The sequence below is a fragment of the Harpia harpyja genome, chromosome 3 (assembly GCF_026419915.1).
Source record: "Harpia harpyja isolate bHarHar1 chromosome 3, bHarHar1 primary haplotype, whole genome shotgun sequence".
NCBI lineage: Eukaryota > Metazoa > Chordata > Aves > Accipitriformes > Accipitridae > Harpia > Harpia harpyja.
In genome coordinates this window covers 59,642,279-59,662,353 of record NC_068942.1, presented here as the reverse complement: position 1 = coordinate 59,662,353, position 20,075 = coordinate 59,642,279, and the positions used below count along the sequence as shown (strand labels likewise).

The 20,075-nt window shown below is 39.7% G+C and overlaps 1 protein-coding gene across 2 annotated transcripts; it reads left to right on the top strand.

The window, feature by feature from the left end:
- Positions 1–580: 580 nt before the first annotated feature.
- DIO2 (iodothyronine deiodinase 2) lies at positions 581–16,045 on the top strand. 2 transcript variants are annotated; one of them, XM_052782896.1, is made up of 2 exons: positions 581–1,323; positions 12,566–13,138. In XM_052782896.1, the coding sequence occupies exons 1-2, from the start codon at positions 1,102–1,104 to the stop codon at positions 13,136–13,138; spliced, it is 795 nt and encodes a 264-aa protein (XP_052638856.1). In that variant the 5' UTR covers positions 581–1,101. The 2 variants fall into 2 exon arrangements, with proteins under 2 accessions (XP_052638856.1, XP_052638855.1); XM_052782895.1 differs by having other exon boundaries at positions 582–1,323; positions 12,566–16,045.
- The last annotated feature ends 4,030 nt before the right edge of the window (positions 16,046–20,075 follow it).

Genomic DNA, 20,075 nt, shown 5'->3' with positions numbered 1-20,075 from the left:
TTAAACACTATACATGTTGTACTTCATGGAGGTGGGATGAAAACGTACAGAAATGTGCCCTTTCTTGGGATGCATCAACTCACACACCTTCCTGGAAAAGACAAAAGAGCAAAGAAAAAAAAAAACAGCCATGAGAAAAAAAAATATCTACAACAGAAGCCTGCATTGCTGTGTCACCTTCCAGGTCCTATGAAAATACTTTTTCCAAAATTTGAAAGCATTTCATAAGAGCAGTCAGAAGCATATTGTTTTTTTTTTTCTTTTTCCTTTTCAAAGCAAAGCAAAGTTCCACCCTTGCTGTCTGTCTCTCTTTTTTCTCTTCTCTCTTAGAAAAAAAAAAAAGACTTTTGAGAATTTCATTTTTCTATTCACTGCAGTCCTGGCCAAAGTAAAGCCCTCTTTTACATTGACGTCAAGATCTTTACTAAGATTAGGGTTTCATTTCTCTATTGCAGCAATTAGCTAGGGAATGTATAAAAGGCTTCAGGGAAGCAAGCTAGGACTCCAGAGGGGAAAGCACTTTGCACCATAGGCAGATAGCAAGAGAGAGGGCGAGAGGAGGAAGGCAGGAATACAGAGAGGTGGGGGAGGGGGGGGAGGGAGAGAGGGAAAGGGAGGGAGGGAGGAAGGAACAGAAAGTTTATGTACATAAACCTTTTTTAAAAAAAGTATTGTTGCACCTGGTAGCTAGCTTTACTGACACAGAAATGAGAGGTCTCTTCAGCGCTTAAATAGCTGAGAAACAATGGGATAGTGCAGGAAAGTTAACAATTAACAGTCTCAGCTTAAATTTTGTAACTGCAGGGAACTGGAAGCACAGCTGCCTCTCTCTTCAACAAAATCAGGTCTCCTGGTTAAGGGAGAAATTTTTGTTAAAATCTTAGTTTCTGAAAAATAAGCAGCTCCGAGTTGAATGAGTATCATGCAGTTATGGTTTTAACCAGCCTGTTCATATTTAACTGTCTCTGCTCCTTTTAACGAGAGTGGCTGACAGAGGGATAACGAGGCTTTCGAAATGCTTTTTACTTTACTTTTTTAAATGAGGGTACAGAGCAGAAAAGGGAGCTGAAGGTATCCGGCTGAAGAGAAGCAGCAAGGAAGATGGGTCTGCTAAGTGTGGATTTGCTGATCACGCTTCAGATCTTGCCGGTCTTTTTCTCCAATTGCCTCTTCCTTGCGCTGTATGACTCTGTGATCCTCCTGAAGCACATGGTGCTATTTCTGAGCCGGTCTAAGTCTGGGCGCGGTGAGTGGCGGAGGATGCTGACCTCGGAGGGGCTGCGCTGCGTCTGGAACAGCTTCCTCCTGGACGCCTACAAGCAGGTGGGTACCCGGGGATGGGGACTGCCAGGTTGGGGTGGGTAAGCCCTGGTGAACGGCCCTGCTGTCGACGGAGAAGGCAAGGGAATGACTCCGTGCCGTGCAGGCTGTCTCCCGTTTGGCGTTAAGTTTGATGGGAGAGGGATAAGCTGAAAGGAGCGGTAGTTTTAAGTCGGGGCTAAGGGGTCACGAGAGTCAGGAGCTGCTGTCTCTGCTCTGCCACTAACTCTCTGTGCCGCCGTGGCCATGTCACTTAGTTGAGCCGTGCCTCAGTTTCCCCACCGGGACGAGTAATAAGCGTCATGTTGATAAAGTATTTCAAGATTTTTGTATAAGAATAATTGTAAAATGCTCTAGATGTTTTCACAGCTGTTGTTTAATCGTTTGCCGTGTGAGATCCTCAGGGATTACACAAAGGCTGCATCTTCAGATAGAGCTCTGCAGAGATAGATGTCATCTATGTAACGTAGATAGAATTGTTTTAATTAGAGTAAAAGATAGAAATGAACCTTTGCCATTACGCTGGCATTTTCTGTTGCTCATATGTTAATTTTTATATTAGAGGAAGCATCCAAGTAATAGTAAAACTGGGCACGGAGTGAAATAGTGAGCCTTTTTTTTTCTTCATGAAAACAGTGACAGAGGGACATGTCAGATATTAAAAATGAACTTGACCAGCTGAGGGACAGCTGCCTGGTGATTTAAGTTAATAAAGCCAATAGCAGTTATGCAACATGTACTTTTTTTTTTTTTGTGCCTTTTAAGCTTTGTATAAACATTACCCAGTGGTACTGCCCGGGTCTCATGAGGTAGTTATAGTTCCCTTTTATAGACTGAAAAGGTGGACCCAAAAAGATGAAATTTCTTGCACAGGCCACCCAGTTAGTAAGTAGAAGAACTGGATTCAGAGCTCTGTGGCTTCCAAAACAGTGCTTAGTCTGTTAATGTGTTGTCTTATTTAGACCATCTAATTTAACATACCCCATGTGACGTCATGAGGTTATAGGGGTCCTATCCAAATGATAGGTCTATATCTTCTGAAATATTTCTTTTTGTATTGCCTTCCCCCCAGTCCCCTTTCGCTCCCCCACAATGGCTTTTGTATTTGCTCTTACCTAGAGATGTGAAGAGCTGGTGGTGTTGGTGTTTGCTGGCTTTGTGATATGGAATACAAGCTGCTTAGCCTGAAACCCAAGCCACGGGGACATTAATTTTCAGTGTAAGACAAATATAAATAACATTAGCTTTTGCCAAATGGGTCAACCTCTTACTGCTGCCCTAGGAATCAGCCAGCTGGCTACCCGAATAAAGTAATGCTGAATGAAGCTCACTATTCTCCTAGCCCTTCTAGGCTCTGTTTTTAGTCTCTTCACAGACATTAAGTAAGTAAATTTTACAGTGGCCTTGTTAAATGGGCCGGTGAACACAATTGTCCCCATTTTACAGACAAGGCAAGGCAGGACAGTTAACACATGGCTTGGTCAAGGCTCCAGTGGAATTTGGTAGTGGCCCAGGGTCTGGAGAAGGCATGGATATATATCTGTGAGATGTTTTCAATCTCATTTTGCATAAATAACACAAAATGATTTAAAATAAAGATGTTGCATGCCTTTCTGTACTTTCCAAAGTCATACTTTGCCTTTTCCTCAGTACTGTTGATGTCAACCATGGAAGCTGCAGAGAGGATGACTCTGTGCTATTTTTGGTTTTGGCAATGAAACTCATACCTTGAACTTTAGTAATTAAAAACTCTCCCTTATCACCATTAAATGACCTAGGTTGATCAGGCCAATCAGGCTTTAAGATCGCTAGAATGAATTCTGGGCCTCAGTGAACTCAGCAGAAAAATGCATATAAACATAACCAAATTTTATCACCGTGTTCCAAAAAGGGGGGAAAAAATCAATTCATGCCAGCTAACCTTAAGACGAAACTCATTGACCAACAATTCATGGAAAGACTCTGTTTTTCTTAATAGAATTATGGGCCATAAGGACAGAAGGTCATTGGAAACCCTTGATTGTCACAGAAAGTTTGACAAGCGTAGAAATCAAATTATAGAGGGGACACAATAAACTGAGGAGAACTATTAGGAGAAGAAGAGTCATCATCCCCACAATAGAGGAGTATCTTCTGCTGCTTCTGTAAGGAAGAGAAAGGAAAAAAAAATTCAGCTGGAAAGCTGTACTGGTAGAATTGAAAAAATTTGAAATATACACCTGCTTTGTGGCATGTTTAGAAAGCATGATAAATAGTGAAATATATTAAAGACTGTCCCACAAAGCATCTTTTTCCTTAAATTATCTTTTTCTAAATCCTGAATAGGACTGTCGAGTTGTGATATCTTAATCTTAGCCAATTAGCGAGGGTAGGAAATGAAAATATTTGGGAGTCAGGATACTAAACAGCATGGCAAAATGCAGTCGATATCACGACTGTGATTGCTTATTGCTCCAATTTGCTAGCTGAAGCCAGGTATTAGCAAAGTACTTAAGCAGGTGCTTAAGCTCATTCCATTGAGAAATATTTATGAGACAATCACCATTTTTCAGCTAGAATAGCAGAATTGCAGATGTCTGAGATAAACCAAAGCTAGACTGCCAGTTAGCAAAAGACTGGATTAAAGCAGTAACTATGCTTGGTTTTACTATGTTTTGTGTCACTTACAGAGAACTCTTCCTGAGTACATTTCATAACGTTTTTCATAAAAGTCCATGATGTAAAATTTCTATTCACAGAAAAATTTACTGGAAGCCATTCCAGAAAAACTCTGTTGGCAGATAGTAGATTCTGGATTAAAGTAAATTTATTACAAGAAAGGAGCTCTGCCTTGAAAGCACACAGACTGTCCCAGAGTTAAGTGATTCTGTTTCAGAACTAATGTGTACAAGAGGTGATCATGGAATAGTTAGAGTATATTTGAAAATAGCTGTTCTGATGCATTTTCCCTTCTAGAAAAACTTTTGAATATCTTACCCAAATTTCAATTTGCTTTTGTTCTGCTTTTTGCTGTTATTAAGTATTATTGCACGTGACTTTTTGGTTAGGGCAATTATTTCATAGGCAAGATTTCCTAGCAACAGTTGAAGATTTTAACATCCTCAGTGGGGAAGCAATGCAGAGTTTGCTGTATATAGAGTATTCAGTATTCTTTTTTATTGGAACATTCTATATGACTTGTTTTCTCCACGTTTTACAGTCCCACTGGAATAAAAATGATTGATCTTTTGTTTGTTTTTATTTTCTTATGTAAATTTTATCAATGATTAATATATTTCTCTTTACTTCCTTAGCTCTGAGTTCAGTATCTGTCACACTCAGTGTTGATATTGTCTACACTGCACCAGCTTTGTGATTTATAGAACATCCTCCTCCTATTCTTTTCTGAGAGGCAAGTGTGTCTTACATTACAACAAGGGAGTCTTTAGGACCAGGTTAATTGTCATAACAGAGATAAATAGAGCTAGTAACCAAGTTACATTAACTTCATATAATTGAAAGAGTGCAACTATTTTACTTAAATGTTATTTTTCTAATTTACTGTTGTGCTGTTTATCTACAGAAATGAGTGGATTGACTCCTGAAGAACAAATCATGTATGTATGTGTGTGGGGGTATTTACACTTTCATATGTGTTTGTATGTATACATATATATATGTGTGTATCTGTCTATATATACATACGTATATGTGTATAAGTGCAAAAATACACACACATAGGCATACATAATCTGCTCTTTCAGGAGTCAGTCCTCTCTCATTTCTCTGTATATGTATACACATATATATGTATACATATGTATAGATATGAATGCAACCACACCTACTGATAAGACAGAAAAAACAAAAGAGATTTTTGAGAGGGTGTTAGTGTACCTTCTGCATCATTTATATAGGTGATCTGTACAAATGCCAGTGAGGCATTTGTTTTAGCCCACAGCATGTATACTGAATGTGTCACATATCTTACAGAAATCCAGAGAAAAAGCTAGAGAAGTTTTGAAAAAAACATTGTATTTAATTTTAAAAGCTTTTTTTACCTGCTAAGTTCCATGCTTTATTTAGTACTGGGATGAATCTGCTTTCTAAGATTCCAAAGGTGAGAAATCATTATCTTAAAATGCTTTTAAAATAGGTACAGAAAAGGTTGCATCCATTAGCAGTGCCCAGTGGTGAGGCCTCATGCTCGGAGTCTTTCCAGTGCCAGATACTAGTTTTGTGTTTCAGCAATGCAGAGCTCCTGTTCCCGGTCTCCAGTAGAGAGCTGTAAGGTTATCCTAGAGGAAATCCTCCCTTTTCTCCACCTCAGTGCAGCGTAGTTAGGGGGAAGACCTTAATGGCATCTCCCTGAAGCAGCCAAATGCGTAGGAATGCTGTGATGCACCTATGGGGGTAACGTGCACGTGTGCATATACGCACATGTGTGTAAATGTACGTTACAGCCCTCAGAAGGATGCCGGTATCTCAAGCGACGATGGTGATGGGTGTGTATATGTACTTGTACAGCTTTTTACTGTCTTTAGAATGGGCCAGCAGCAAGCTCTGGCATGACAGACCCAGCATGGAGGGAACGGCTGGCACAGGATCCCAGCTTCGCAGCATAGGCCCAGCTCTGTATGTAGCAGCAAGTAGACTGGTTCAGTAAACACCCAGTGGGATTTTCCTGAGATTTCAGGGAGGCACAATTAAATTACCTTTGGCTACTTCTGCCTGCTTGATAGGTACAACCTTTATTCCTAAAATAAATCAGCATGCAAAAGCAGGACAGCCGGAAAACTGTCCTGTTAAGTGCATGCTGCACAGCATTATCACAAAGCTGTATGTGAAAGTAATATAATGGCACGATCCTTTACCTGCTCGTTGGCTGTCCAGTAACTCTTTGCTGTTTGGGGAAATCTTTTAAAGGTTGGAATAAAGACATAGCCTCTATACTTATTATTTGTATTTATTTTGTCTGGCAAGGTAAGGAAGTGTCTCTGTCTGCATTTGACAGTGATAAAGGGAATTTGTGAAAGAGAGCATGTTGTATAGTTTCAGGGTTTAGAACTAGACATTGTGTGGTATTAAAAATATTTTACTGGTTTTACAGAGTTCAGCCTTAACAGAATTGTTTTCATTGACATTTGCAAATGAAAACAATCTTGAAAGAAGTGAGAAAAACAAAACAAAACCACAATTAAAACCTTTCCTGCAGTGTTTGGAACATAAGTTCAACAGGATTTGGGCTTGTCATTGTCGTTATTATTAAAACATTGTCATTATTATTAATATATAATCATGTTTGTTACAGTAGTGTCTGAGGACCAACCTAGACCAGGGACCCATTGTACTAGGCAGTGTCCTAAACAAGAAGAGCAGACGGTTTGCCCCCTGGAGGTTACAGTTCAAACACTCAAGACAGACAAAAGGTAGAAAAGGAATATGATGACTCCTATCCCACATAGGGTCTCATCCTACCTGTTTCATTTTGCGGATCTAACTTTACTTCTTCCACACCACCTCTTTGCAGTCTTCCATTTTCACCCTTATATGTGAAAAACTGACTGAAAGGACTGCTTGCCTTTTTGTCAAACCCTTGTGAAAACCCCCTTTGGCTGTGGTAGATACAGAATATTAGCTAACGGGCACCACCCGGGAAAAGGATCGTACATGGTCCTTGCACCCCAGCTCAGCCTCTCCAACAAAACCATCACTGTATTCATACAGTGCTAAGGCTGAGTAAAAAAAAAAACCCGAAACCGAACATCCAAATTAACTTCAAATGTCCTCCAGGTGCTGACTAACAAAGACTGGTGAAGGCCTCTGTCACCGCTAGGTAGAGTCCACAAGGGCAGCCAGTGGCCCAGAGGCCACGATGTCGTAGGCCATGCTCCCATCCTGAGGGAAACATAAGCCCTTAAGAAGCTTGCTGTAGGCTCCCCGATCAGAGGAACTAAAATTATCCATTCTCTTTTATAAGAGTGCATGGCAAAAGACTCCTTTATGCTTTCCCTCTGCCATGCATGCTCGTTTGTGGGACTGGCAGTTTTTAAATAAAGAGAGCAGCATTTGACTAGTTATTTTTATCCAGACTGTGCCCCTTTAATTTGTCTCCCACTTCCCTCCCGCAGCTTCACACACCTGATCCTAAATAAAAGACTCTGGACTCTGGGAGAACTTGAGTCATTTCTAGTCTCTGCTTTCCAGTTTGAGTAATAGAGTCTCTTAAAGCAAGCTGCCACCTCCCCATGACAAATGAAGAGCTCCCACTCCCATATGCTACTCCAGACAAGGGCCTCCTGTAATTTTTATCCACTGCACAACACTGGGTCATGTAAATAAAGAAAAAAAAAATAATAATTTGTGTAATTCTCCAGTCAGAGTCTGATTATGATTTGGATGAAGCACTGAGAAATACTGGGCTGTTCAAAGGGTATATTTAGCTGAATGAGATCAAATCAAATCAAAGCAGAGAATTTGAAAAGGAGCAAAAAGCTCCGGGGATTCAGTTCATTACCGATCACTGGACTCCAGTCCCAAACACAGCATGTCCATATTTAAATGGCTAATATCACAGACTGCTAATTGTCTGGCAACACCTATTTTCTTTAGGGGGTTGACCCAGCCTGATGAGTCTGCCAAACTGTTTGAAAATCCCTCATGCAGGGAATGAAAGTTGTATTCCAGTGCACAGGATCCCAGGAGGGTTATGCTAAAGCTGATAAAAGCAAAATGAGAAAAAAGAACAGGTAAATGAGGAGGCGATGTTTTGTCCATGGGGCTTTTCCTAGTCCTCATGGAGAATGTACAACAAAGTTAGCAGTATGTGCTATTTCTAGCCTGTAGTTTATGAATAGGGCTTTCTTTCCCGCTCCTAAGTCTCCTTCATTTTGCAGTCTGCATGCTAAAGCATCGGCAGCCTTGTTCCCTTTTCACTCTGTGTGCAGACTCAGAGAAGGAGATGCAGTACCAAGGCTGTCAAGCAAACACAAAATTCGCACAAATGATGCAAGTCACTGCCTTGGTGTCGGGCTCGTGCTTGCTCTTGCTGATGGCCGGGCTGGCTCTCAGATTTGGTTGACCTACCTTGCATGTAGGCTGAGTGGGAGGGGGTGCCTGCGCGCTGCCCAGTTTCCACCTCATCCAGAAGGCCGGCACCGAATGCCCAAATATTCACGCACAGAAGTACGTGATTATAGAAATGCTGGATTGCGTGTGAGGGGAATTCTGCCAGTTTGTTTCTCAGAATTTATATTTTGCCTGCCTTTGTGTAAGATTTCAAAAGCGGTTTGGCTGAATACATGGGGTTTTTTGTTTGTTTTCTCATTGCGTTGATTTTCTTTTCCAAGAGCTATTTTTTCTTTCAATAAATAACAACAAAGAAGACAGCCAAGGCCTACAATACAGATGATCAGCAAGGATGATATTGTCATCCTGTGTCAATCGGTTCCCGAGCCTGGTGAAATAAAGAGTCCCTTTGGGAACGTCAGCGCTTCATCAAGACCAATTAGTGGAGATGCCGCTGCTTATGTTTAAGCATTAACGACTGGGCAGGGCTGCTTTTTGGAGTGCCTGACACTGGCATGGAACAAGGCACCAACCTAATTACTTCTCTACAAGAGCAGAAAATGCCTTGTGAATGCCTGCTTGGCAAGGATGTCTCATTAAGGGGAAAAAAACCCAACACAAGCACTCCTAGAAACAAAAATTAAAATGATAGGTAACCTGCGGCCACGAGACTTACTTCATGGCTGTGGTAAATGAAGAGAAACTGCTATAAGGAGATGTAGGGCATATTTGTACTTTATTTCCTAAATCCATCTATTTTTTGGTTAATAAGGAGTATGAGAGACAGAATGCAAACTTGCATTGTTGGAGAACAGTGAAATATGTTGCCACCCTTGGTATCAATGTTAAATAGTACTTGAAGGGCATTCCCATGCTGGTGTTCGATGGGAGTTGCTTTGTTAGTCTGTTCCTTCAGGGTTTGCAAACTTGCCTAGAAAAAGAAGCGTTTGGTAGACCTGAGTGAAAAGTTGGTAATGAGGAGCTTACAATATGTAGCCTCTCTTTATGCTTAAATGTGATCAAGAAGCAGGCTGTGGTTTCCCAGTTCAAGAGTGTTGGTTAGAGTATTTTCAGTCATAATAGTTTTGTTAAAATAAAACCGGAAGAGTGAGGTGAAACAGCTGCTCACGTGTTTCTTGTCTCTTAAGCAGCTCTCTACATTGCTGAGTTTTAGTTGCTTCTATCCTTTTTACCTTTATTTTTCTTCTCCTCTGAAGAGTGCCAGCAAATATTAGAAATTCAAAGTGTGTTGCTTAATTGCGATTTATGAGGTAAATCACATGTTATTACTTCTTTTCTTTGACTAGATGAGTGCAGACTCCTAAATACTGAGGTCCATTATTCATCCAGGCAGTGGGTGCAGCACAGATACTTACATGTCAGACTTTGCCCAGAAGGCACATTTTGGGCAAGCTAGCTCTGAAAAAGCATTTGCTTGGCACTGCAAGAACAGTTAAGCTTTCTAGGTAAAGAGGGATCTAGTGTTTGTGCAGATGTGTTTCTTGAGAGGTGCCCTTTTTCGGTGGTTACCAACTTGTCACAAAATGCTGAGTTGTCTAGCTGGCTTATGAATTGAATGCAGCCCTCAGGATCATTATATGGCTGCCACATGATCTTGACCTGTGTATTTCTTTGCTCAAGTCTGGCCCTTTACTTTACTCACTCCTGCTTTGCCTATCTTACTGCACAGAATGGCAGAGAGAAATGAGATGTTCAACAGCTGCACAGAAGAGTACCTATGACCTGCCTAAGGTGTAGGTGGCCTGTAGCAGCACTTCTTAAATGCTGCAAGATGCTTAATGCTACTTCTTAAATGCTACAGCCTGAGTCTCTGAGCCTGCCTCTCTCCAGATAGATCCTTCTTCTCAAAAACTGGATACAGCTCTTTTCCTTCCTCGAGTTCAATGGACAGCACACTCACACAGCAGGTCCTAAATGCAGCTATTTCAAACCTCGCTTGCTTTCAAAGGCAAATGAGCACAAGGCTTTTTTTCTAACTGTTACCAGGGCTCTAGCAGACAGCAATGCTGCAGATGCAGGTTTACAGGGAGAGGGGCCACAAGAGGTTGTGCTTTCCTGGGACATCACTTGCTTCCCTTGCCTGTGGTGCAGCTGCAGCTGCACATCCCCTGCTCCCAGTGGCATGATCACCACGTGCTTGGCCTGGACAGATTTGTGGGTCTCGGACAGTCTTTCTTTCTGTAGCTCTCTTCCTTGCTGATTTCTGAGTGAGTGGTGGCACAATTGTGTCTCAATTTGCCCTATAGAAAATAGTCAAAATGATGTTTATAGCATGTGCCAACATGCTGTGAGACCTCGTGTGGCTGTGAAGTCTGGCAATTTTAAGGGCAGTGTCTTACAAACTTTGCTTTGGTTAGACTCTTGCTTCTATTGCTATTCTGATGAAATAATGCCGAGTCATGAATAACTGTAGATTTGTTCAAGGCAGTCAGGTTTCCCAGGGAGAAATGGAGGATCCAGTATCTACGATATACTTGCCTTTGGATCTGTGTGTAGCAGTAATTTTATCAGTTAACTATTCAGCTGTTAACTCAGCTTCTTACTGTATCTGACTCATCAGGATACCCTATAATGTAATATAGAATAGAAGTGCACCAAAAATCAGTTACTTATTCAGTTTTTACACAGTTCTTATTCAGCGTTAAGTTCTGTTGACTTCAATGGGAGTGTAGCTTCAGAAAGAAATAAATTAAATATGAAAGACTTCAGAATTTGGCTCTGTATGTTTCGTTCAAAGCAACACTTCTGAACATAATCAAATAGACAGGAGACAGAGAGAGATAGAAAGAGTCAGGGAAATAGAAAAGGATAATTGTTGTACTAGAGCTTGATGTTGAAGATACATAGGAATTGCTGTGGCAGAGCTCATTAAAAACTAATTGTCTTATGTAATAATATTTTGTGGTTCTATAGCAGTTATCAGCTAAGGATCTTGGAGCCCTCTGCAGGCTTCACCTTATTCTGGCAGTGCCTTCTGTCAGATGCTTATATTCTGTCTTTTTTCTATAGGCAGGGAAATGGAAACGGTCAGGCACAATGACTTATCCACAGTTGCCTGTTGGGTCTGAGTTAGATCTGGGGTTAGAGCTGAGAACAGTTCGTTTTCACTTCATCCTACTTAAACCATCATATGAACTTTCCCCTTTTCCTGCTGCTTTTTCCCCAATCATTTTCTAGGGAAACATTGCAGTAGAAGGAACAATGTCAATCAATCACTGATGAAATTACTGCAAAGTGGTTAGAAAACCTTTTGGAGAGCGCAGCATTGGATGGTCCACTGTCAAAACAGAATGATACATTGAGTGGGTGTCTGCAGAGATCTCTGTTGTGTTTGGTACTCAGTATTTTCATTCTTGGACTGCAGGATGGAAGAGAATATACCTGTATGAAATCTGCAAACCTCTCAGAATTGAGAGGCACTGCATGTGTTGTGAAGATCAGGAATACAATGCAGAATGATTTTGGATAATTGGGAAAACGGCTTGAAATGTGGGATGCAGTTCAATGGGTCCAAGTGCAAAGCACCAAATTCAGGCTGGACTGATGAAGTACCCAAGTCTATGATGGGGAGCAACTAGAAAGGCAGAAAAAGGGACCTAGGCATTATAAATTCTCACTAGCTCATAAAAAGCAAACATCTGGAATATATAAACAGGTGTAGCCTGTGAGATACATGAAGTAATTGTCTGATTATTCTGAGAATTAATAAAAACTCTTTTGAAGTTTTGAACACTGCTCTTCAAGGAAGATGTGAACCAAGTGGAGACAACTCAGGATGGCAGTGAAAAAAAATCATGTCTAGAAAATTTGGCTCACAGAGAAAAGTTAGAAGAAATTAGAGGTAGTCTGTCTGAAAGCAAATAAGAGTCTGCAGATACATACGGGTGGACAGGACTATGTGTGTAGTGGACAGGACAAGACAGATCTCAGATGAAGTTTTCTAACAATAATGAAGTAGTATACCTGTCAGGAATGCCACATTTCCCTGCACTGTGAGTGGAGATGGACTAGATGAACTTTCTGAAGCTGCTGCTTTTGATGATTTGCTATATCCCCATGCTAGTGTCCATGCAGGTATTTAGGTGTACTCTTTGAACAGGTGACTATTTATAGTTGTAAGGATACTGGACAAGCAAGTCACACTAACTTGCTATGTTTTAATTTATTTTGCCGTCAGGTCAAACTGGGAGGAGAAGCCCCAAACTCCAGTGTAATCCACATAGCCAAGGGCAGTGATGGCAGCAGTAGCAGCTGGCAGAGTGTCGGTGGCAAGTGTGGAACCAAATGCCACCTTCTGGATTTTGCCAACTCCGAGCGGCCACTGGTGGTCAACTTTGGTTCAGCTACCTGACCACCATTCACAAGCCAGCTGTCGGCCTTCAGCAAGCTGGTGGAGGAGTTCTCTGGTGTGGCTGACTTTCTGTTAGTCTATATCGATGAGGCTCACCCGTCGGATGGCTGGGCTGCCCCTGGAATCTCTCCCTCTTCATTTGAAGTTAAGAAACACAGGAACCAGGAAGACCGATGTGCAGCTGCTCACCAGCTCCTAGAGCGCTTTTCCTTGCCACCTCAGTGCCAAGTGGTGGCTGACTGCATGGACAACAATGCCAATGTGGCCTACGGGGTTTCATTTGAGCGAGTATGCATTGTGCAGAGACAAAAAATCGCCTACCTGGGAGGCAAAGGCCCCTTTTTCTACAATCTGCAGGAGGTTCGGCTTTGGCTGGAACAAAACTTCAGCAAAAGATGAAAACCATTCTCTGCCGAAGCTATGTCAACAGAAGTGTCCCTTTAAGGTGATGTAAAAGGGAAAAAAAGAAAACATATGCTGGTTTGCATAAGGCCTTTCAGATGATTGCAGGAGAACACATTTGATAACAAGGTCAAATGAACATTAAGAAAACAAAACAAAAAACTAACTCCACAGAAACATTACTGTATGAAAAAAATCCCACTCCTGTGCTTGCTACGGGACAGAAGAGGTGAATGCTTCTGTGAAAAGGTGCTGCTGGTGAGCAGGAAGAGTGGTAAGATAAGACCTGTCTCCCAGGAACCCGACTCATGAAGTGTCGGCCCTGGGCTGAGCCAATCCGTGGAAGGGCAACGCTGTGCATTTCATCAGAAAACCTTCTTTACCCTGCTGTAGCCAATGCAAGCAACCTGGGAGGAGCCGGGGTCTTGCAATTACTTTGCATAGAAATGCAGCAGAGTGTGGCAATTGTCCTCTCTCCTAGAGATTTTATTGTTCAGAGACTACAAGAACCACCATGCAATGCATCCTGCATGCAGGCTGGCTGCTCAGATCAAGGTGAAACATTGTATGCTGGTATTTGTACTCTTTATGGATGCCTCTGGAGAGCATATTAACTAAGTCATTCTATCTATATGTTTGTATTCAGTATGCAGGCCTGTGCCTGCTGAGAAAGATGTTAAAATCTATGGAGTTGGACCAAAAAAGCAAAGGTGATCAAATAAGCCCATTACAATTTGAAAACTAAAACACCTGGACTATTTGTAACAAAACAGGGAGAACCACCTAGAGCATGCATCATGAGACAAAAAGCTGATGCCAACCAACCTTCAATTCTCAGAGCTGACAACACGTATTTATCAATATTCTCTGGTTCTCTTCTCTGTTTCTTTACCTGCCTCAATCTCTTTCTGTCTAGCAATAGGCTTAAAGGTAATTTCATTTTTAGCTTTTTTAAAAAATAACTTATTTCTCTCTTTTATTTTTATTTGAGATAATGACCTTACAGATATATTTGGGGTATGGGGGAACTTATACACAACTTTACCTCATTGAAATGGAAACCTATCCTGTCATTTACCCTGTTAAATGTAGTCATGCTGATTTTTGCGATCTTAGATACCTGCAACTAGTTTATAGCTATGTTAGTTTGCCTGGAAGTTAAGTTGTTTGCAGCTTCAGAATTGATTAACTGTGGTTCTGCTATCAGATGAGGTGATAGTTTGTTTCACTTCTGTTCTCAAAAGCCTTCCCAGAGAAACAGGGAGGACAAATAGTGTGAATTAATATGAATAAGTGTAAAAGATGGCAGAATTTTCCTATGAATGGGTCTGAATTATTAATTATGTTTAAAGAGATACTGTCAACTTAGAGTATACATTAAGTTTAGGTATTTCTAAAACTAAAATGATTTAGTTGAGCCTGATGAAAAGGCAAGTTTACAATAAGCTAACCCATTAGAGCTGATAAATGAAAACCCATAAGGAGATGGACTATCTAAGTTTTCTCTCAACTTTGGCAGAAAAATGAAACAGATAAACAAGGTAAATGGCAAAAATCAAATTAGTTCTTTTAATTTCTCCTCCTGCCAGTTGTCAGGAATATGATGTATTAATACTAACACAGGAAAGAACAGAAAATACATACATAAATATTTTCATTTTCACAATGTCCCTTTAATATTGTGTATTTCTTCTTGCTTGGCTGTTGGTCAACTTAGCCAATGTACAAGGCATTTGAAAATGTGTTTTCAAGCACAGATCTGAAATAATGACAGTAACATGAGTGATTTCTCCCATATTCAGGTTCATGCTTCCCTTCCTTCTCACATTTCCCTCCACACAGTTAAACATATACACACACACACACAGTTTGGTAGTGTGTATCAGAGAAGGGTGTAAAGAATGGTCTTCAGACCTTCTGGTGAGCCCCACTTCTCAGAAGGCATATGTCTGTGTGTGTGTGTGTGTATATATATGTATGTATGCATTTACATATGCATATATATGTATACCATATATTTTTATGTATGTATATACATATGCATGCACATATAAGTGGTGTCTAAGACCAATAATAATAATAATTCTGTCCTCTCATTCATTAATGTTACTGTAACTCATTGGTCAGTGTGAAAGATTGTTATACATTTTTGTGACTAACTGGGATATATAACTGAAATTTCTAAACCTAATATTACAGAAACAGTAACATAGCCAAACTATGTGGTTTGTTTAATCCAGTGTCCTACCTCTGACTGTATCAGATGCTTCAGGGGAAGGTGCAATAATTTCTTCTGGAATTTTCATTAGCTTCAGCCCTTATTATTTTTGTCTTGTGTAATGCGATTGTTGATGTCTCATAATCCCTATGAGAGGCTGATCCTGAGTTTTGAGATCTAAATATTTCTTGAGGTGGGGAATACTAAAATCAAAATACATCATGTTTAAGAACAAAGAAAAACAAATAAAACCAGATTTTTTTTTTTCAGATGTGAAATGGCTGCTTTTCAATGTCATTCTCATCTCTTGCTCTTGTACGCTAAAAGAGTATAAACAGAAGTGATCCTAATTTTTCTTCTGTATGTCAGTGATTATATACTCTATATAGAAATTTACATACCTTTTGTTTCTTTCTTAAGCCAAACAGTAATTCACATTCTTATACAGGTCCATATTCTTTGCCTGTCTCTGTATCTCTTCTGTTTTTACAACACTGTCCTTTTACTCAGGTGAGTAAAGCTGTAGATGTTACTCCAAGTGAAAATATATATTGATATACCCAGCACAACATCTTTTCCTTATTATATCCTATTCTTCAGTCACCTGAAACTTTATTAATCCATAGCAACTCCATAGCCTTTGTAAAACTTAAACTATTAAGTCTTTTCTTTCTCTCTTCTTCAAGTCTGAATGTTTAGCACAGCTGTTGAAACATACCTTTAGCTCGGAGGAGAGAGTCTGAGTAATTCAGTTAGTTAATACCCCTTTGCATATCTGAAGTTACAGTTATTTTTCGAGTCCATTTTCTCCTTTTGAATTTCCATTATTTTGTCTTGTTATTCATAGATGCCTGTTTATCACATAGTATAAAGGAATTATAAAATTGGCTCCTGTAAATGGGAAATCCACAAGGATTTTCCACAAGAAAAAATACACAATAACTTCATTTCTTTCTTGGCAACATGAATACATTACCCTGCCCAAAACTTAAAGATAGTTCAGCCTCACTGATTATCAAGACAGAAATACATTTTGCAAATCCTTAAATTTCCCCAGAAAAATTGTGGTCAGAAAGCAGGGGAAGTATTTCAAAGAGAAATGGGCTTAGAGGAAAAAAATATCTTTTATAAGTGGCTGATAGAAATACAAACTCTTCTTTTTTTTTTTTTTTGTTGACAAAATTAAAACATTTTATATAAAAGGTTTTTAATTAAACTACATGCATTGTCTTCAGTTAATGGTAGAATTGGCCATATGTCAGATACCCAAAATTATTGTAACAGTGGGTTGTTTTGGGTCCAGCTAGTATCATACTTCAAATTGGTCTAGTCTGCTGTGAGGCTAGATTTGCTTTTGTTTCTTATTCTCACTGTTTGAGGGCACTAAACCATATTACTTGAGGTGCTTCAGTGTGACATACATATTGAGCAATAGCTCACAAAATAGGTGCCTGAAAGTATTCTGGAAGGCTTCTGTATATAATAGAGACCCCAATACTGTGTCTCAACATTAGTATGGGAAACTTCCAGTACTTTTTTATTTTGAGCAAGGTAAAAAGCTATTCTGGGCTATCATTCTACATTGTTCTGTGCTTAGCATCATTATTCAGATGAAAACGATAGCATTTTGCTCTTGCTTGTGTAGACAATGACATAAATTTAAGGCAGCAGGAAAACATGCCCTGTCTATTAAAAAGAAAGAAATATATTATGAAATATATTGTTGAACAACTGTCTGAACACTTTGAAAAACAAAATGCAATCATTTTTGTGAAGGTGATCTTGGTGGGGAAACCCACAAAGCTTCTCAAAAAGGTATCAGTTCTGTGCGTTCAGGTGTGTGTGGGGACAGAGGTTATGTTTCTGTATGTGTGAAAGTGGCTTTTCTGTGACGTGGAGTGTAGGTTTAAGAGTTTTTAAGACTTTCATTCAGTACTATAACCAAAGCAATAAGAGATATCAGGTAGGGAATATTGGCCAGTTTTGTTCAACTCTACACCATGTCTGTGCCGGATCCATATTCAGTGATCTTTGGGCCCAATTTGGAGGCTTCAGTGAAGAGAGGTTGGGGTGAGACAATGAAGGCTTGTGTGCTTATGAAGATCGCTAACAAAAGAGTAATTAACTCAGTTGGCGTTCAGATGCCCTCACACTGGCATTCCTCTGTGCACCTTAGTGTTTCTGTATTTGAAAGAGGGGTCTCTTTGGGGCCGTTAATAAGACCACCGGGGTGTAGATGCCTGTGTGTACTGACTATGTGTGTGTCATTGTTTAAATGTCAAAAATACACTTTGTAGGAGAGCCAGCAAAATTTTGTTACAATATGGTGCTCCATGAAATGTGCTTTCTAGATTTGTTTTTCTTGTATTACAATAAACAATAAAGGAAAATATACCTCTTCTGTGTCTTCTTATTCTAATGTTGGTTATTAATACACGGTGGAATCTTGACATTAGACCAAGGAAACTTAAAACTGTATTTAATACAATAGCCTACACTACCCTGACTAAATCTTAAGAAATATAAGCAAATCCCTTTATAAATGGTGGGACTAATTTAATATCTGACTGCTCCTCAACTTTTAAGAAAGGTAAGGGAGAGAGAAACTGAGAGCTACAAGAACAGCAGTTGAGTCTGCACAGTATTGCACTGTTCAAAAAAAGTATGTGCTTGAAGAAAGCATGCCGAGCTGTACGTAGCACATGAAACTTGAACGAATTGGTTGTGAATGCATCAGTTATACATGCAGCTCCCGTTTCAATGAGCATGCAAAAGGCAAAAGGTGAAAAATTAAAAGGACAGCTGAATAGCTGCTACAGGCAAAAAAAATATTCAAATGGAAGCATGTCCAGCAACTTCCTAAACAAACTCACTTTGTGATTTAGTTGTATTTTAGAAATTTCCTCCTCTTTGTCATCTTTTGTTACCATAAGTTTTATAGGACCCTACTTCTGAAAACCACTTGTGAATATAGGTAAGAAAGAACAAAACAAATCACCAAAAGGAAAGCCATGGAAAATGTTACATCTAAGTGTCCCAAGCAGAAATGTTCGTTACAGTATGCTTGACAAGCCCTTGGAAAAAACAGACAAATAACTCTCTCTAGATTATCCAGTTCACATCACAGAAATAACCCCCAAAAGTACTAAAAGGAGACTTTTGAGTTGTGTGAATATTCCTGTAGTCTGGCCATTAGTGATTATGACCTTTATATCAATTGTTGCTATAAGGAGCTACTCAGTATTCTGGAAGAAATTAAGACCTTTCAGGACTTGCTTCTTATTTCACAGCTGTATAAATCAGGTGAAAGAAGATGTGATAAAATAACAATTTTATTAGAAAATAGCATCATTAATAAATAACTTGTTACCAAAAATTAGACTCTACTTCCAAAGATTTGTATTTTTTTCTGGAATGGATAGTGTCCATGATAGAAGGAAAAAAAAAAATTAGAAAATGGATTATTTATAGAGCAGTATTTCAAGAGGATTGACTACTGCTCAAGATCTTACTTTCTAACAAAGAGAATCCCTGAGGCATAATAAACCTTTCCCAAATATAAACTTCAAACAAAAGACCTAAATGTTGGTTAAAGACTTTGATCACAGACAAGTCAACTTCAGCTAAAGTGAATACAGCTTCCATGGTTTGATGCATTTCTTGACTCACTGTATATGCCTGTGTGCTTCTAATGTTCATATTAATGAATCCAACCAGCTTAAATGTGTCTTACAGAGCTAATGTGAAGTGGAAACACATTGAGTGAGCATCCTGTCCAAATCCTTAAGGCCTTAAAGTTTTGTAAGGCTCACTATGTCACTTGACTAGAGAAGGAGCGTCCATTTTAGGTCATATACATGAAACATGAATACCTCAAGTGTTTTAGTTCTAAGATAGTGCCTATTATAAAAAGATTAAAGAAGAAGTAGCAAGCAGGAAAAAATACTCTTTTAAAATCAGTATTTCCTATATTTTCATATGTATATTTATGTTATCCGTACAAAAGCTACTGTGACTTAGCTATGGATTAGCTGTGAAGGTAATAGGAGGGAAAGTTTTCTCCAAAGCCTTATCTTCTTTAGGAATTAATCAGCCTTTGATGACCTTTAACCCTGTTCTTTTTCCCTTCTATCCTTCCTGCACCTGATTTCCCATCTCTTGCTCTTTCCAACCTGTAATACCCTTGGTGGTGATTCCCCCATCTCAGCCTTTGGTTTTGTGGAATTTGTTTAAGGCTACAGATTAGCTGCGGACTTCATCTCAAGTATGAGTACTTTTAAAAGGATGTCAGTTGTCAGAGGGTCAGGTGAGATATGGGAGAATACAGCGTTTTGTTCTGTTTATCTGTGTACCCTCAGTGCAGACCATCTGCATGCAGGTTTGTTCTTAAACATCATTTGCCATGTGTCAGCCTGCAGAGCTAAACACTGGCTTTCTGGGCACATTAGAACAGCACAAACAAGTATTTAGCTTCCTGCAGACTGGAAGGGAGCAAACAGATTTTAATCTCAGCCCTAGCTACCAGAGTTCCTATCTCCCCATGTCTGTCAGCAGTTTGTAAAAACTCATAAAGCCAACAACTCACACAGGGTGAAGGTCTGAGCTCTGGGAGTGCCATACGTTAGACCTGGCCAGATGTCTTATGAGACAAATCTTTCTGAGGTTTTCTCAGAGACTCACAGGAAATTAGACCAATCCTTCCAAACCAGAAATTGG